Here is a 17,574-nt window from a genome sequence, read left to right as displayed (position 1 = left end):
GTCCAAAGCCTTAATGATGCCACAACAAAGACTAAATGTGTCTGTTCAGCCAGAGACTGAATATAAACCATGTGAAGCCATAAAATAAATGAAGGATCTATATGTTTTGGATTTTGTTTGAAGATATCAGAATCGTGACCCTTTCTTTTAAGTTTTGGATGAGGCAGCATTTGGGGAACGGCCTCGGAGGATTCTGTCAAGTGACACCAAGCAAAAACCTGGCTTTAGGAATATTCTGGAGATAATGATACTTCAATCACGAAATGCCACTCTACCTACTTTGACAAGCATTCCCTCCTCTCTGTCTTCCAAGTGGCTGTTCCAGGACCAGGCCAACAGAATGGATAAATCAGTCAATCGACAGCAAGCTTGGCCCTGCTGTCTCAGGAAAAATGAGAGCATATGTGAGCCTTGAAAAGCCTCCAACCACATAACCTCCCCAATTCACGCTCTGAAGCACAAGGCAGTCAGAGATGCTGGCCAGTTAGAGCCCCGAAACCAAAGGTGATCCAGCCCAGAGACAGGCAGGAACTGGGGGCACAGCCATGTGCAGTTCCTGCCAACGTCACCATCTCCCCAGACTACTGACTTCACCACTCCCACCCTGATCGTTTCCCCATCATTTCCTCTCAAAATGTCTTTTTTCCTTTTCAGTCTGTTCATGTTTGGCCCCTGACACTCAGAAGACAGACAGGAAGAAGAGCATGCTAGCCAATTCTCTCCCACTTCTTTCTGGACCAACTAAAAATCTAGAGAACTGCACATTCAGCAGTTCAGTTAGGGGCATCCTAGGGTTGCGAGATACTGGCATGCAGTTCAGAGCCACTCCTCAGGCACATACTTGGTACAATAAGAAACTGCAGTTTACCACACTGATTTTTTAAGGATAGGTGATGAAAACTACATAGGGGGGTCTGAAACAAAGATACTGTAAGAAAAAAAACCCAACAAACAGAAAATTGACTGGTTTTCAAAATTATTTCCATATGCCTACTTAATAATGAAATAACAATTAAACAAGACCCGGTATAGACAACTTAATGGACTCACCATCAAATCCAAGATTTCAGAAGTGGCAAAAAGTATGTTCCTGCATTAAGATAAGTTAAAACAGCATGCTTCAATCTACTAAATTCTCTTTACATAAATAAATTACACCCAGCAACGTTACTCTTAAAGCTGACCCACTTGAGTTTTCAGTACTGAAAGTTCTGTTCTATGGAAAGGTAAACACACATTTTAATTTTTTCCATTTCCAGAATTGCTCTTCTTTTTAGATAGTAATGACTTCACTACTAAAAATTAACAAGCAAAATGCACTAAAATAGAAAGTGTAAAGACAGAGGAAAGAGAGAATAGAGCGTGAAGGAAAGGGAAGTCTGAGAAAAACAGATGATGAGCAGAGATATTGCAGCTCTCAGACTTTGGTTATGCTGTTTCCCTACTTTCATTTTGTTTGTATGTTGCATCCCTTCTATCTCTTTTGTTGAAAAAGTGTGGAGGAGGGGAAGCCCATATTGAAAATGATAAATGCCTTTGTTCACACACCCGAGAACCAAAGATACAACCTTACCTCTTTCTACAGCTATTCTCCCAATTACTTGTGGCTACACTGAAATACCAAGACTAGCAACCTTTGTATTGATAAGCCAAATCCAATACTTCTGTAAAAGTAAGAAATACTGACATACAGGAAAGCAAAGAAGGCTGCAATTAGTATAATGAAATATGGATATTTTCCATCCAATTAATTGCTCCAATGAACACAGCAAAAAAAAAAAAGGTTAAATAATCTGAAAAGTGGTGATTGTTTGGGGATTTTTGCTTTTTCTATTAAGCTTTAAGGCTGCTGTCTGCAATAGTCTCATTAAATTAATTGTCTTTAACTGTGTAAGCGAAATTATACAGTATTAGATGTCCAGCTTGATATTTTGTATAAATGATAGCCTACACTGTAAAGTTAAGGCTTAGTATATAGTAAGTCTGGTTAAGATAAATTTGACCTTTGATGCCTGCAACCGTGGCTTAGGAATGACAAGCTAACACGGTGTAGAAGTTTGCACAGATTTCACTCAACCTTCTCTTTAAATGTAACACAGCTATACTCCAGCAATGCAGCACCCATTCCATATTCTCAAAATATTTTGGTTCTCTAAGTACTTTACTATCTTTGAAATTGTAAGAAAGGTTGTCCCTCCTCCCCCTTTTGTTAGAATACATGACAGCCCTTTCATATACCGTAGCAGGTGCTGAAGAAAAATGCTTTTCTATTAAGTCAGGAATGTCACTACTTGGGTCATGAGACAGCAGGCAGACCTTCATCATTTTTGCAAAAGTTATCTCCAGGGAAAACCATCAGCATGTTTTATTTCCACACTATCAACTCACTCTTATCACAGGCCATCATTCTTCAAAAGACAGCCATTTGAATAATACTTCAGACTTGACAACAGCTGACATTTTTATATGAATTCCTGAGAAACTGTATACAAAGAAACTGTTTAGAGGTAAGAACACAGAAGGAATAGAACTGAACACTGTACCAAAATCAGTGATAGTTACTAAGGCCTAAGTAAAGGCAGGTTCTTTTGCACTGGAAGGAATGGCAATTCACCTCATCACCCACAGGCAAGATTTAACTCCCACCACATCTATGGGCTGTTAAGATTTTATTCTTCTGTCAGAAAAACAGCAAAAGCAAAAACGCATCCTCTCCCTTCTCCCAAACTCATGCTCGATCACTTCTTTTAAAGCAAGTTAATTTGAAACTGTATGGAAAAACAGAACTAAGTAGAACCATATTAAAGATGTTAAAGTTTTTATTTTAGGAACATTGATAAAAATAACATGAACATCTTCAATATTGTACATTTGTTTAATAGATAATATACAGCAAGGGAGGTTACTTAAACTGTACAGAATAAATGGGAACTTGCATTAGACTCGGGGAGAAGAGCTCTTTGCCTGTTACTGGTACACTAGTAAAAATGCTCAGTGAAATACCTCTGCAAAAAGAAAAACAGAAAATAAATCACATTATGGAAATATCAAAACAACAATAAAAGGTTAAGAAAATACTGCTTTCTTACTGTACTGGGTCTGGCTGGAAGTAACTTTCTTCATAGCAGCCCATATAGTGCTTTGATTTGGATTTGTGCCTAGAACCATGCTGGTAACACGCCAGTACTTTGGCTTTTGCTGAGCATTGCTTGCACAGCATCAAGGTTTCATTTTTCCCCACTCTGCCCACTCCAGCAAGTAGGCCAGGGGTGGCAAGAAGCTGACAGAGGACGCAGTTAGGACAGTGGGCCAGAATAGACCAAAGGGATATTCAGGCCATACAACATCATGCTCAGCAACAAAAACCGAGGGGGCGGGTGGGCAGAGGTCTACTTCTGGGAGGTGGTGATTGCCTTTGCATGACTTGTTCCTCCTACCCTCCTTTTCTTCATTTATTAAACTGCCTTTAATCTCAACCCAAAAGTTTTCTCGCTTTTGCTGTTCTCATTCTCTCCCTCATCCCACTGTAGGGAGGGAGGGAGCAAGCAGCTGGGTGGGGCTTAGCTGCTGACCAGGGTCAACCCTGATAAACTGCAGAATTTCGGCTTTTTTTTTTTCCTTTTTTTTTTTAATCATGCATTAAGCTTACAGCAGAAAGTGCTGACGCAGACTAATGTTTCTTCTTAAATTCAGGCACACATAACTATATTTAAAGAATTACTTTCTTCCCATTTTGCTAACTGAAGTAGTTTCTTTTTCACATCAGTGATATATCCAAAGTACATATTAATATTTCCACAACTAAGTTGAATTATTCAAATATGCTCCCCTCTCTCAGCCCTTAGACGTTATACTCCTGAAGATCTTTTTCCAGAGAGGAAAAAAAAAAATCCACCCAGTTCTCACATGATGGTAGTTCTCACATGATGGTGGTACATAAGAATGTGCCTGGTGTATTTTCTCATCAATACCAACATCAGCTATTTCTGCTGTGTGTGAAGCTGTGCTTCCATGTTGCCTTTTATTTTTATAAAAAAAGATACAGTAGAGAAAAATATTTTTTTTAGGAATATGGGAACAACTGTTTTAAGTGGCAGTTAAGACTGAATTCAAACACATGACTGTGACTATTAGCCATCTAGATCATGTAATAAAACACAGTTTTAAGAAGTGGAAAGATAGTATTTCACACTTAAATGTTATCATAAAAAAAAAAATCAGCAAACATTTCAACAACCAAAAGTATTTATAAAAAAATTAGTTCTGTATAGATAGAAGACAGAAACAGGTATTTCATGACGTCTTTATCCACTTCTAGTTTTACAACTGGGGGGGGTGGGAGGGTGGGGGAACACTTTGGGGAAAAAAGAACCCAAAGGGCAAATGAAAACAAAGTATCTTCCTGTGTTCTGGAGTTACAGCTCTAGTGGAAGGTGCTCAGCTTTATTCGTTCTCAAATCTGCTGTATGGATTATCACAGTCCTGGAGAAGACCTGTAAAACAAAACAGGACTGCGTTTATAATTTTCTTACCAGTATTACATAGAAACCTTGAGTTATTGACCTCACTGTAATAGGTACTCCATTTAACAAAACCAAAAGGCAATTCTTGTAATAGTTGCTCTATTACCCAAACACTCAAGAATAATAAATTGAAAGTGTTAAGCACTCTTATTTCTCAGACTATAATCATGAATAGGTATTTCATCATTTAGCAGGGAAAGAACATTTCTGTGAAAAATTCTTATAAAAAAACATTTCTGATTCATGAGGTATACTCTACCAAAATGTATTTTTGAGAGAGTCAAGTCTACAAAAATCTAAACATAGAGATAGCTCAGAAAGAACAAATTCAGACTGGCCAGTTTACAAATTCAAGTTATTATAAGATCATCATCCCTTTAAGATGTAAAGTGCTGCTACTTTGACTTAGTTCTACTTCGATTATACACAGCCATCTGTCACATTCAGCCACTTACAGCATTTCTGCAACAGGACAATAATCTCCAAGAACAAATGAAGATCACTTCTACATGCACTAAAACCTCCAGGGACCAGACCAAGAGCATCACTGAATCCAGGTTCCAGTACGTTTCCATCATGAAGATTCTTAATGACTTTACCAGAATACTGTCACAGAAGGCATTGCAAAGCCATCCAATTATGCCGAGTGTCTGGATATGCATTACCATCTTCTGTTAAGGGTTAGTCGAGCAATTGCTGTTCCACACAGCAATTATTTCAAAGAGACTTTAAACCACACACCAGATTTGGGCTAGGCAGAAGTGCATACTGAAAATAAAGGAGTCTCTTAAAAGTCCAAAGGCTGACCTTTTGTTGTGGAAGAACAGAAATACTACTGCTATCTGTTTTACCCAAGATTTTTATACTGATGTTTCGCAAGTCTGGACTTTTCTCTAGCTCATTTGTTTAAGGCATGGAAACAGAACACAGTTAAGCCAAACACCACCAATTCGTTAATGTTCAGATTCCCGATAGTGGAAGAGAAAGATTATGCTAGTCTCTGCCAAATCTTGTAAGAACTCCCCTCAGACCTTTTCATAACATACCTCTTTTCCACACGCAACTGCACAGATATTGAACGTTCACTGTTCTATCTGAAAGCCAAAAACTAATAGCACTGAAGGAAGACTATACTTTTGTCTACCTTGTTGCAGTTGTTGTACTTCTTTTGAACTACCAGGTTATTTTAAGATGTCAATCAAGAAGCACAACTGCTTAGTGCTGATTATTGTATCAGTAACTACCTACCTGATAGGGAACAGCAAATATTAAGGAATAAGTATGAAAAATTCTGTAACTACTCAAATTTACAAGATTACAAGCAGTCAATTTGTAAAGTTAAAATCAAAACCAGCCCTCATAGGTAATGACCCTTACTCACCAAAGAAGGTGTAAGTCAGTCACAGTTATAAAGCTTCAGCCAGGTAACATAAAATATGGTCTATTTACCTGGTATAGCACCTCGTGTCTTACCTTTCTGTAACTGCTTTAAAAAATAATCTTTTAAGTATTTGTGCAATAAGAATACGATTAAATGACAGCATTGTCAAGAGTTATCTACAATATTCTGAGATCTTGAAATGTTTATATTTTTAAACTTTCAGAAAGCAGTTATTTAAATTTTAATCTTACCTTTCATGCATTTAAACAAAGAGTTGTAGGGTCCATTAAGTCTACTCTAGCTGATGAGTAAGTTAACACACAATAAAAAAAGCTCTTATCCTTGGCCTACCATTCAACCTTGAGTGCCTTCAGGTAACATTCCTGCATTAATATAACCCCAACCCAAATACAGAGAAGAAACGTTTACTTTATTTCCAGACCACCACCCCCTTCCTCCAGACATGTTAATACTTTGGCAGCTAGGATCTATGGATCCTAATATATTTAGTTACCTGAAAGACAACCAAGTAGTCCAATTATTAAAAATTTTGGCAGTACTTCTGTATTTCACCCCTTCCAAATCCAAAACACATCTCTACACAAAATTTACAGAAAATTAGCAACAGTACTAGAAATTAACATAGTTTTATTACAATTGGCATTGCATAAACTCCCTGCACTCATCAAGTTTCACTTGGAAATCAAGGCACCAAACTTCAAAAATTTTCCACAAAGTGGCAAGAGGTCATACTAGATTCCCCAATAAAATTAACTGAGGTTGCATACTTCTCTCTAGGTAGTCTGGCAAGTGCTTATTATGTCTTTCTTATATTTCATTCAAGATACATACTTGACCCTTCATAGGTCTGAAAGTAGCACAGTAAAACACTAGACACTGTTCTCTTGCAGCTTGAACAGCTGAAATCTAAATTGAAACAGTGTTCTACATCCAGAAGTGCCAAATTCAAATTAATCTGAGCACGGTCTAAGACTCCTGGTAAAACTTTTCCTATACCATTCTGAGGAGCAAATATACTTTTATCTGCCCATGCCCCACAATGCTCAACCAAAAGCCATTTCAGGTAACTAGTCCTCATATTTGAAGTGAATGTGTCATTTTTACTTGTCATTGCAAATGCCATTCCCAGTAGTACTTGCTTTAATTTTACTGAATTATGTTTAGGTATGAACAGATATAATCACCACTAATCAGGCATTCGTATGTTTAAGTTAAAGTTCTCTGATCTATCTTATTTGTACAATACTGGAACTAAACAGGCTTTAAGAACTATGGCTCAACCCAGTGTGAGTATTATTGGTCATGACTTCAGAATTCATCTCCCAGGCAAGAAGGTACTCAAGAGAAATGGCAAGCCCTCCTTCCAAATGAGGATAGCCACAGAGGTTACAACATCTGATAGGCCTTGCTCTCAGTCTTGCTCTCAAATCTGCATTCAGTGTTTAAATTTCTTTTATCCTCAGCATTCTAAGTATGTCATAAGATTACATTAAGTGAGAGGAGGGAGATGGCACCTCATCACTTGCACCAGTTCTTACTGAAGCAGTTGTTATCAGGCTCAAGTAAGTGGACAAAACCAACCTAGAGACACATACAAAAAAAAAAAGAGCATGACAAAAAACTCCTGTCAGCTGCCACAGCAGCTCTTAGCCATGACACTCAGAGGAGTTGCAAGCTTATGCGAATTGAATAGCATGTCTGGTTCAACTAAAGCTCATGTGCTGCCTTGAACCAGACATGAGTTGTCTCTCTCAACCATTTCCCATTTGACATGAGAGCGACTACCCAATTTTAATTTACACTTACAGGTTCAGAGAAGCTAGATGGTCGTAGCTTCAGGAGACTTGTTTGCAATTAAGTCCATTACATGTTACTGATGAGCTTGAATACTGAACACAGGACACTTACAAGAACTTCTAACATCTTCCTTCTATTTACCTTCATTTTGAGGTTAATATTCGACCTGCTTAGCAGTATTCAAGAAACGCTCAAAAATTTGAAAGGTATAGTGGTCAAGTATCCCTCATTAGATTGTATGAAATAATGAGGCCTCCTAATACATAGGAAATAACAAAGCAATTGTAAGAAATTAATACCTCTTTCCAGCATGTTCATTTATGTTATATACTATGCTAATTATACAGCTTCTCAGTCATTGAGATCTGACTCTCATCACATCAGCACTGCCCAAAAATAGAATTAGCAAGGGAAATACTTACAAGAGACTGTATATGCTGAAAAAAGAAAAAACCACCAACTACTTTGCTGCATGTCTTCACCCCTTATTACACTTTTCCTCTTTATTTTTAACCCCCAGATTAGCAACTCTATTCTTAACAGTGTATAGCAATACCAGGTTTCCCTGCTTTGCATTCAGAACACTAAAGAAGGTTGAGACAAAGTACCTATCTAGAACAGAAGGAACATTTACTGTGATAAACTACTGAATATAAAAATCAACATCTCACATAAAATAAAGGAGATAGGAATACATATCATTAAATTAGCTGATCAAAACCTTTGCAGAACTGAAGTGGTGTGGAAGCCCAAAATCATGAAAGGCAATAATTTTGTAAAAATGAAGAGAAAGAATCCTTCCACTAATACCAGGCAAAATCCTGAAATAATAATAAAGCAGCTTCTCACTAACGCTATACTGAACATACAATAGCAGCAAATGCAGCAGCAATTAAATTGTAGTTCCTTTGTATACTACACAAGCCGCAAAGTACTCTGAATTCTACTTTAAAATTTTCTAACAGTCAACATATAATTTGTGTAATCATATTGCATTCATACGTGAGCAAATGAAAAATACTATCAAACTGTGCAACAAAAACACTTCAAAGCATGTATTCCTGGTTGCTAAAGCTCTCTATTGCTTCCAATGCTCCCAAAGGACCATGGCTAGAGTGACACCTGCAATGCATTATAAATGTGTAATTACCATTTAAATGGGGTAAGGAAAGCTAGTGGATGAAATGGGAAAAGGCATTCCCTTAAAGCCAACCAAATAGTGAAATTTCAGGCATGATCATTTTAATCTACAGAGTCAGATTAACAAAGTCATTGTCATTCTGCCACTCATCCATGCATACTTAACTGAGAATCCTCTCTGCAGTGCCTAAGAGTAAAATAATCTAGTGTCTCCATAATTATTTGCAGCAATTTTTATTAGATTATGTTTAATATGCTAGCATATGTATTTACTAGACAGTGAAAAATGAAGACAGAAGACCCAAGGTTATAGCAAGACAATCATTTGTCTACATGTTGTCAGAATATAAACTATATACATCAGCAATAATATTTAGGGATTTCAGAATTTATACATATTTTGTCTTTCATTTTTCCTCTATTACATACATCCCTTCAGGATGTGCCAACTATTCAGGTAAGAGATTTTTCTTTAGGAAAAAAAACAAGTTATGAGAATCCAGGCCTCAGATCAATATACCCGATAATATTAATTCATCTTTGTATATGCAATAAAGCAAGCCTGTCAATAAATAAACGTTACATAGAAGCTTGTTATTGAAATTTAAGTTTTATAGTTGAATTACAATCTTTTGCAGGTAAACTACACTGCAAAAAAATGCACGAAGAAATGAATATGCCTGACTCCTTATAAGAGGGTATGCCTTCCATTAACACAATTAGAAAAAAGTTCATAAATTCGTTAAGTCATTCATAGACTAACATGCTTCAAGTGGAGGCAAAATGGCACTTGCTCTCATACGACTGTGTGCATAGTATAGCTATAAGCAAAATTTGTTGAATTTGGTATATGCTTTCCAGAGTTACAGAATTATACAGTTATATTCCTCAGGAAACTCAACAAGATCCAACAAAGCATCCTGCAAAGGTCTGAAAGTTAAGCACTGAAGAGAGAGAATTCTCTTCACCAAAATATAGGACCATCTAGGAGACAAGTGAACTAGTTTCACAAACAAAATATGACTGAACACAGCCTTTTGAAACATACAGTGCTTTGATCCATTAACTGCTATACTGAATTCAGGACCTTGTTCACTCCTTTTAGTTGCACTGCTGAGGAGATGCAAAGCTATATGTGATCTGTAGAGTGCTGCATGTTATTTTGAACGCACAGCCATTGTCTTAAGTTCTTCACCAGATCTATCCATCCCTACGATTCAAACTTGTGAGACTGACTCTAAGGTCTCTTCTAAGGAGAAACAAACACAAAAACTGTGTGTTGTTTTATGTTGTTGTTTGGATTTTGTTTGTTTTTTTTTTTTTTAAATCTGAACTATTGTTGTCAACCACTCAAACAAGCCTCCTGAAACTTGGGTTGCAGGGTCAGTTATTCTATAAAATACCACAGGACTGAAGCTCATGACTGATTGTTAAACAAAAATTACTTCTGATTTCTACAACATTCTTCCTCCTGCAGCTCAAGCTTCACAGTGAATTTTTGCTCCATTCCAGCAAAGAAGCATACTTTTGCAAATGTTTTCCAAACAGAGAATTCCCTATAGAGATTGTCTGTATCACTCCTGCATCAGCCAAAGGGCAGGCTACAGATTCATGAAAGCATTCCCAGACTCTGCCAATCAGTTTAACAAGAGGATGAAAATTAACAGTTTTGAGTGACTGTTCAGACCCCTAGAATCAACCTCCTCTGACATTAGTGCAATTTGCATAATAAAAAGTGCAGTATAGTTTTAGCATATCTGCCTCTGAATACACAGTACTATTAACCCTATGAACAAATCAAATGTAAAGTGCAAGCACTGACAAGGCTAGATAACAAAAGCTTCCTATACAACACAGCAGGTCCTACAGTCTTGCAGTATTCTCTTACTGGACCACAGCTCCACTTAAAAACAAAGGAAAAAAACAATTTTAATCCCTGCATTAGGCTGCATCCTCCATCCTTCTTTTTTAAGCTTGATTTTAAAAGTTTGCTATCTGCTAGTCAGTCTATCCTCTTCAATAACCATGAGTCCACTAGCCAATTTCAACTAGATTGGTTTAGCACATTCAAGAACAAACAAAAACTCCAAAATCAGTACTCTTACTTAGGAAGAGACAAAAAGAATGGCTTATTTTAATAAATGTATTTAAATGCCCACCCCAAGCAAACACCCCAGCCAGCACATTTTCTCTTGTCAAGTGGAAAGTCAGCACTGGAAGAGAACAGGAGCATACTAGTGATGAGATCAGGTGTTCAGGTGACAGAAGACATGCATCAGTAGGAAACTGGGCTTGATTACTTCTGCTGCTCATAAAGCAGCTTGTTTCTGCTGTGAATTTTAATAATAATTAGGAAAAAGGAATCAATTTAGATACTGAGTATCAAAACAAGACTACCACATACCATACTTCTTACGTATTTCATCATGCTTCAGTTTTCTTTCATGTTTCCTGCAACAAATAAAGGCATGAGAAGAACATTCAGACTGTTTTAAGCCATAAGCAGAATGATAATTACATCTGAAAGAGACATTTTTTAAAGTAGCATGCAATTACAAATACAAAAAAACCCCCACATTTATCAGTTATAGATCTTATCTTTCTATGTACACTTTATGCATCTATAAGATTTCCTATAACTTCACTAATCAATAATGTCAAAGTAAGATATATTTGCAAGCATAAAGAAAATACTGTTTTTTCTATATAGAAGTAATGCATCCACATATATGTACACACACTAAGGTATTTGCCTATACATAAGAAGCAAGGTGCAATATTGGAAGACTCCCTAATGCTTTCCAGCAGGGAGCATAATAATAAAATTTAGCTGTGAATACAGCATGCTTCAGAATCCTAATTCAATATAATAATTATAAAAATATAAAAGGTGTATTACTGTTTAAGCAGTACAGCAAGTGAAAACTGCTAGTTTCTAAAATCCAGCATGGCATCCATGCAGAGCATAAACGAAAATATTGTGTTATATAAAAATTGGATGCCTATAGTTATATTGTCTAATCATACAACAGTTTTCAAGACTGTATCTAATATTGCCAAACTTTAATTATTGACATAAACCAACTGAGTCAGTTTCTTCTTCCCCTTCCTCCTCTCCCCTTTGCAAAGGTGAAGGGGGAAAAAAAAAATGAAGTTTAAATGGAAATTGTTCCATCATTCCTCAGATAATTTTCCTGTATTTCAAAAGCAGCATCTATTTTGCTTAGTTTAAAAACAAACAAAAAAGCTCCTACACAACTGTTTCACTAGGATGATCCAGGATCTATGTATTTTGATGAAAGGACATAGAATTTGGCAAAACAATGTTCCTCTAACAAAAAAATACAGTTTGTTGCCCCTATCAAAATTTAACCCAGTTAGACAAGTTGTGACTTTCGCCTGATTCTAATTTGCACATATTCAGCAGAAAGCTGTTAAGCACTGACAGCTTAATTCACCAAAGATTCCATCTACCCTATATGCATATTCCACCTCCAAATAATTCCTACTGCTAATCAGATCCTGTGTGTCCTCAGAAGCAATTATCCTGCTTCCCACTGAGCTGAAGGGCTCAACCAGCCTTTCCTTGCAACTGCACTTCTGGAAAGCATGCAGATAAAGCATGATGAGAAAACCAAACAAGACAGTCTGACTCAAAACCTTCCACTACTATTTCCCCGAGATACCTATCTCCCCTTCCACTATTAAGCCCCCACAGCATAGGACCAAAGCAGCCTGGCCGAACTGCAGGAGGAGAAGGAACAGGGTAATCAGGGTGATGAAATGAAATTCATGTGGAGGAAGAAAGTCAGGACTGAGAGGTTGAAGAGAATAGGAAGAAGAGAAGTCAAGTTTACCTGCTGAGGGTAAACTGATCACAGGATTCCTGCTTTGTGTGTTGCATAAGAGGAAGACATGATACAAGGCAAGGGATCTCAGGAAGAGAATAGAGATTCTGCTTAAAGCAGCCTTCTGTATAAAGCCAGACATTATTTCTGTATAGTTTCCATGTGATATCACCTGACCTCAAACCAGGTTTTTTTATTGGTGGTACTAATGGCATGTTCTTCACTGTTTTGCATACCCTGTCTGAAATAATGGAGTCTCACTGCTCCAGTTTCAACTGAAATCTCGGTACTTCAGCAGTCAGTCTGAATCTGCCCTGAACACAGAAAGCACTAAGTATTTGCGTAAGGAGGGTAAGGCAGTGGAGGTGCAGAAAATAAATAAATAATATTAAAAAAATCAGGCTGTGTAGGCTTTAAACCTCAGGAACACTTTAGGATATGTCCCTAGGCTATTCAAAACAAACCACCAAACATCTAAAATCTTTACACTGTTTAGTTCGAAGGGTAAAACCATTAATATTTGTGAAACATTCAAACTTTGACAGGCAGCCATGACTATACCATATCACCCATGACTAAATACTCATACAGTAAATAAGGCTTACGTATACATCAACTGAGAAGAATCAGAGGCAAATCTGAATAGGCAGTCACTGAATCAGCCACCCAGAGGTGTCTTACTGCACCGTTCACATCTTAACATTATGATCAACTGAAGTCACTTTACAGTCTTCTGAGTGGTTCTGTTTCTTAATACTACCGCTAATACCCCATTTTCTGTATGCTAAATTCTTGGCTCTTCATGCAAGTCATCCCCACTGCTGTAAGCTGAGAAAGTATTTTTCCTAATACTAACAATTCACATCATCATTTTCCATACTTGGTTCTTCACAAACGAACTGCAATCCTTTCTTTCCCTGCCCCCCCTCCTTGTTCTCCCTTACCAGTACACTACCAAATTATACTTGGCAGTTTCTCTCATACAGTATCTCAGTGCTTTTCATTGGTTTATAAACTTCAACATGTAAATCAAGGTTTATAGATTAATAAATTTAACATATAAATGTACCATGTATTTGCAGCTGCAAATAATTAAATGAGTGTACAGAAAAAGACTAACTACTTGATGCTATGTTTAAAAATTGTTTTTCATGTTAGAGATGACATGAAGTCAAATAAAGGACTAAAAGCTACACAATACCCGTTTTGCTTCAGTATTAGTCAAAAACTGAACTCCAGGTTTTCTTCCCCTCCTGTCCCTCACTGTAATTGCAAACTCTACATATCACGAGTAATTTTCAACTTTCTCAGTGAAACAACAGCTAGTTTTGTCCTCAAGAAGTCAAGCAGAGGGCCAATGTCATTGTCCTTACTCTTCATGCTAACAGCCATCTAGGTATTCCAAAACCACACTTCCTAAAATTCAGTTTATTACAGATACTTAACACAAACAAATTTTTAATTTTAAAAGAGACTTTTACTGTGTACCTGAAAAGCCAGAAAATAGTAGGTGCTGCAGTTATCTTGAAGCTTGCAAGAAAAAAAAAAAAATCAAAAAAAAATCGCACACTACACAACTTGGGCCTCCTTACTTTGTTTTTACCACTCACTAATGGAATCATGAAATGAAGCTCAGACTAGTCCTGTTCTCCATCCACTGCCAACTGATCTGAACAGCTGTATATGAAGTAGCTGCATCCCACAGAAAAAACATAAGATGACAGGAAAAACAAACAGACCAACACAAGGTCAATGCTGCACCTATTTTCCACCCATACTTCGGATATTTATCCGAATATCTATCCAGGTGTTTTCAGAAACTATGTGAAAACTTCACAGGTTGTAGTAAGGAAAGACCACACAGTACAGTGCAGTGTTTTCCTCTGTAGTCTGCTGGTCAGAAATGGCTTGTTGATACTGTTAATCTGTTCTACAGCCTGCCACTACCAATTCATCCACCTGAGGACTCACAGGAAGCAAGCTGTGGGTAGGGTGAGGTGTTCTGGTTGCTGGAAGCTGCCTACTCCTCATGTTTTCCCATGACCCCCCAGCCACACACAGTGGGTATGCATGTTCAGAACACAGGAAATACCCCAGGGCTGCTGCTAAGCTCTCGCCTGCAATTAGAACAGTTTGTTTCACAGACACACTCCTGAGACAAGCCAGGAAAGAGGGCTGCTGCTGTAAGGCTGCAACAATCATTCTGGCAGAGCAGTCTGCTCCCAGCAATCCTTGTTCCTAGGCTTAATTCAGGAATGGAGTTGGTCTTAGCTATGCATTGCTAATTTCCTGGTGCAATACCACTTGCTCTGTGTGCACAGCAAACCCTACACTCCAGAATTATCAGACTTCTTACATATTAACTGTACCAAGAATTTAAAGCTGATACACAAATCACAGTGGAAAGGTTATGGTACACAATCATCCCCTATGCACCTGGTCATGAGCCTTTGCTTTATTATAAACATAGTAAGTGTTGATTTAACTGAAGAACATAGCATAATATTAAGGATGTACATTTCACCACAAGTCACATGGTTTTGGCATACAACAAAATGTTGATATTCCTCACAGGTTCCCTTCTCTTTAGAGGGCAACAAAAGCATTACAAGAAAAACATCACCTTCACACTAGCACTCTGCCTACTGTGCAGTGACTAGTTAGACATGGATTAAAAGGTAGAAAATTTCCCTTTTTTCTGATCCATTGCAAGTCTTCAACAGCACTTCTCTGAGAAACTGTGTGGTATGACTATGCATGAGCATACTTCCTAAACTGGCCACCTACTTCTTACCCTTCTGCACACATTCAAGTATGACACTTTCAGCTCACAAATTAAATGTTTATGAAAACATACTTGCATCCATTCTCTTCTTGGATAAAGTTTGACACTATGTTGCAATGGTGAAAGGGGAAGTACTGCTTTCTACTATCCCCAGATAAATGCTTTCTTTACTTTTTTTTCCCCATCCCTGGATTCATGCTGTCCTTGCATTCTGTGGATCCCAGCAATCTTATGGATACTTGCTGAGACTGTTCACTGAACTCACCCAACAGAATAAAACAACCCCCAAAACCCCATAGAAATGTGAACAGCTTTCTGCAAAACAAATCTGGCATAGCATAGAGCTAAGGAATGTTGTGCCTTGGGCATGAAAGAAAAGTAAGAATATTCTTTGCATCAGCAGCTCAGTTACATCAGTAGAATGCTTTTACACACAATCTAAAGGGTTAAATTAGTGGCACCATTACATATAAAAGTATACATTTTCAAAACAGTAATTTTAGCTCCGTTACACTAGGAGACATCTAATTCTCATCTTCTCTCTGCAGAAAGTTACTTTTAAGCTTGTGCTTTCCTAAACAAGTACAAATGCAGAATACACATTACTGCAACAGTAAGTTTGTGCTGTTAAAATTAAAGTTTGTGCAGAACAAAGACAATGTGGTAAGCTTAAATTTGGTGAGTTTAAAAGCTACTAAACTGTATTATACACCTAGTGGAAAACTGCAATAGATAAAATGCCAGTATGTATTAGCTCAAAAAAATCAAAATCACAAAACCAGAACTAATCATTCAAGCTTTGCACCAAGTCAAGCTCTGAAGAAAATCTTTGTTAAACGTCCCCATTGTATCCTATCTAATTCCTTCTATTGCCAACAAGTTTAGGAATTTTGTACAAGGCTAAAGGACACATCAATTTAACCCATTAAAACAGAATCTATTCTGCTTCCTAACATCACAATGCCTACTTCAGAGCCATAACTATTGCTGGATTCAGGGTAAACAGTTGCTGTATTTGCTCATGTAATCTGGCAGTTCAGAACCAGAAAACAGATTTGCATGGAGTTAAAATGAGCAGTTCTCCCAGCTCCAGCCAGTCAGACACACGAGTGTAGGTACATCTGTATGAGAACCTTATTGGCTCCCACTTTTGTGCCCAGTCAGAAACGTAACACGTTTGAGCAAACTAAGCATGTTTTATGTCTTATGCACATTTGTAATAGAGAAACTTAGAGCCTTCATGCAAAAGCTCTGCAAAGGGTCTCATTTGGAAGTATGCCTTGCTCCCCGCAGTCCCTGCTCATATTAACAATCAATCCAAGTTCAAGAGAAAACAGCAGGTATCAGCAAAGCAGGGAAGGTACCCACCTGTTACTTGGCAGACAAGTATTTCTACAACATAACCAGGAAGTGGCAAACTCAAGATCAATTTCCTTGTCAGTCTGTGGGGATTCAAACCCACACCTGACAGCTCCAAGCCTAGCATTAATTTGGTTAGGACTCTCCTCTTGTCTTTACTAAAGCTAATCCACTGTGAATCTACAAAATAAAGACCATGAAAGGAAGTATGATTCAAAACGTATATCAGGCTTGTACTGAGTATCATGGCCCTACCTATAAAAACTGTTTACCTAAAGAATAATCTATAAACCACAAAGACTCACTGAAGCACTGAGCTACAAAAACCTAGATCTGAAGGAATGCCGTTCTCACCAAGCAGCACTGTATCACTGCTGACTCTTGCACTACTTTCTACACTGTGCTACAGATTTAGCATAAAGGATGGAAACGTGGAATTAAGTCTAAGATTTGAGCCAAAGTTTTCCATTTCCTGAGTAAAATTTCTAATAGGTATCTCACTATCAACTTCTCTACTTTTCCCAGCCAGATTTAAAAAAAAAACAAAAACAACCAAACAAAAAACCAAAAAAACCCCACAAACAAAACCAAAAAACCATGATTACCAAATTAATCCAAAAAGTGGTTTTTGTCTCTGAATCCCAGCCTCGCTTAGGCATTAACTCATGCCACAGACAGGCATCAGTCCAGGAGAGACTAAGCAAGACTTCAGACATCCCT

General features: G+C 37.5%; 1 protein-coding gene across 3 annotated transcripts in view; it reads right to left on the bottom strand.

The window, feature by feature from the left end:
- Positions 1-2,801: 2,801 nt before the first annotated feature.
- The window catches only part of PTTG1IP2 (PTTG1IP family member 2), a 32,301-nt gene continuing 17,528 nt past the window's right edge, over positions 2,802-17,574 (bottom strand). For all 3 annotated transcript variants that reach the window (XM_075048961.1, XM_075048944.1, XM_075048952.1), the window contains 2 exons: positions 11,267-11,313; positions 2,802-4,493 (listed from right to left, as the gene is read on the bottom strand). In XM_075048961.1, the coding sequence (XP_074905062.1) occupies positions 4,444-4,493; positions 11,267-11,313 (97 nt within the window). In that variant the 3' untranslated portion in view covers positions 2,802-4,443. The remainder of the gene's footprint in view (positions 4,494-11,266; positions 11,314-17,574) is intronic.

The sequence above is a fragment of the Buteo buteo genome, chromosome 2 (genome assembly GCF_964188355.1).
Source record: "Buteo buteo chromosome 2, bButBut1.hap1.1, whole genome shotgun sequence".
NCBI classification, from domain to species: Eukaryota; Metazoa; Chordata; class Aves; order Accipitriformes; family Accipitridae; genus Buteo; species Buteo buteo.
This window is presented reverse-complemented; position numbering and strand designations above follow the sequence as displayed.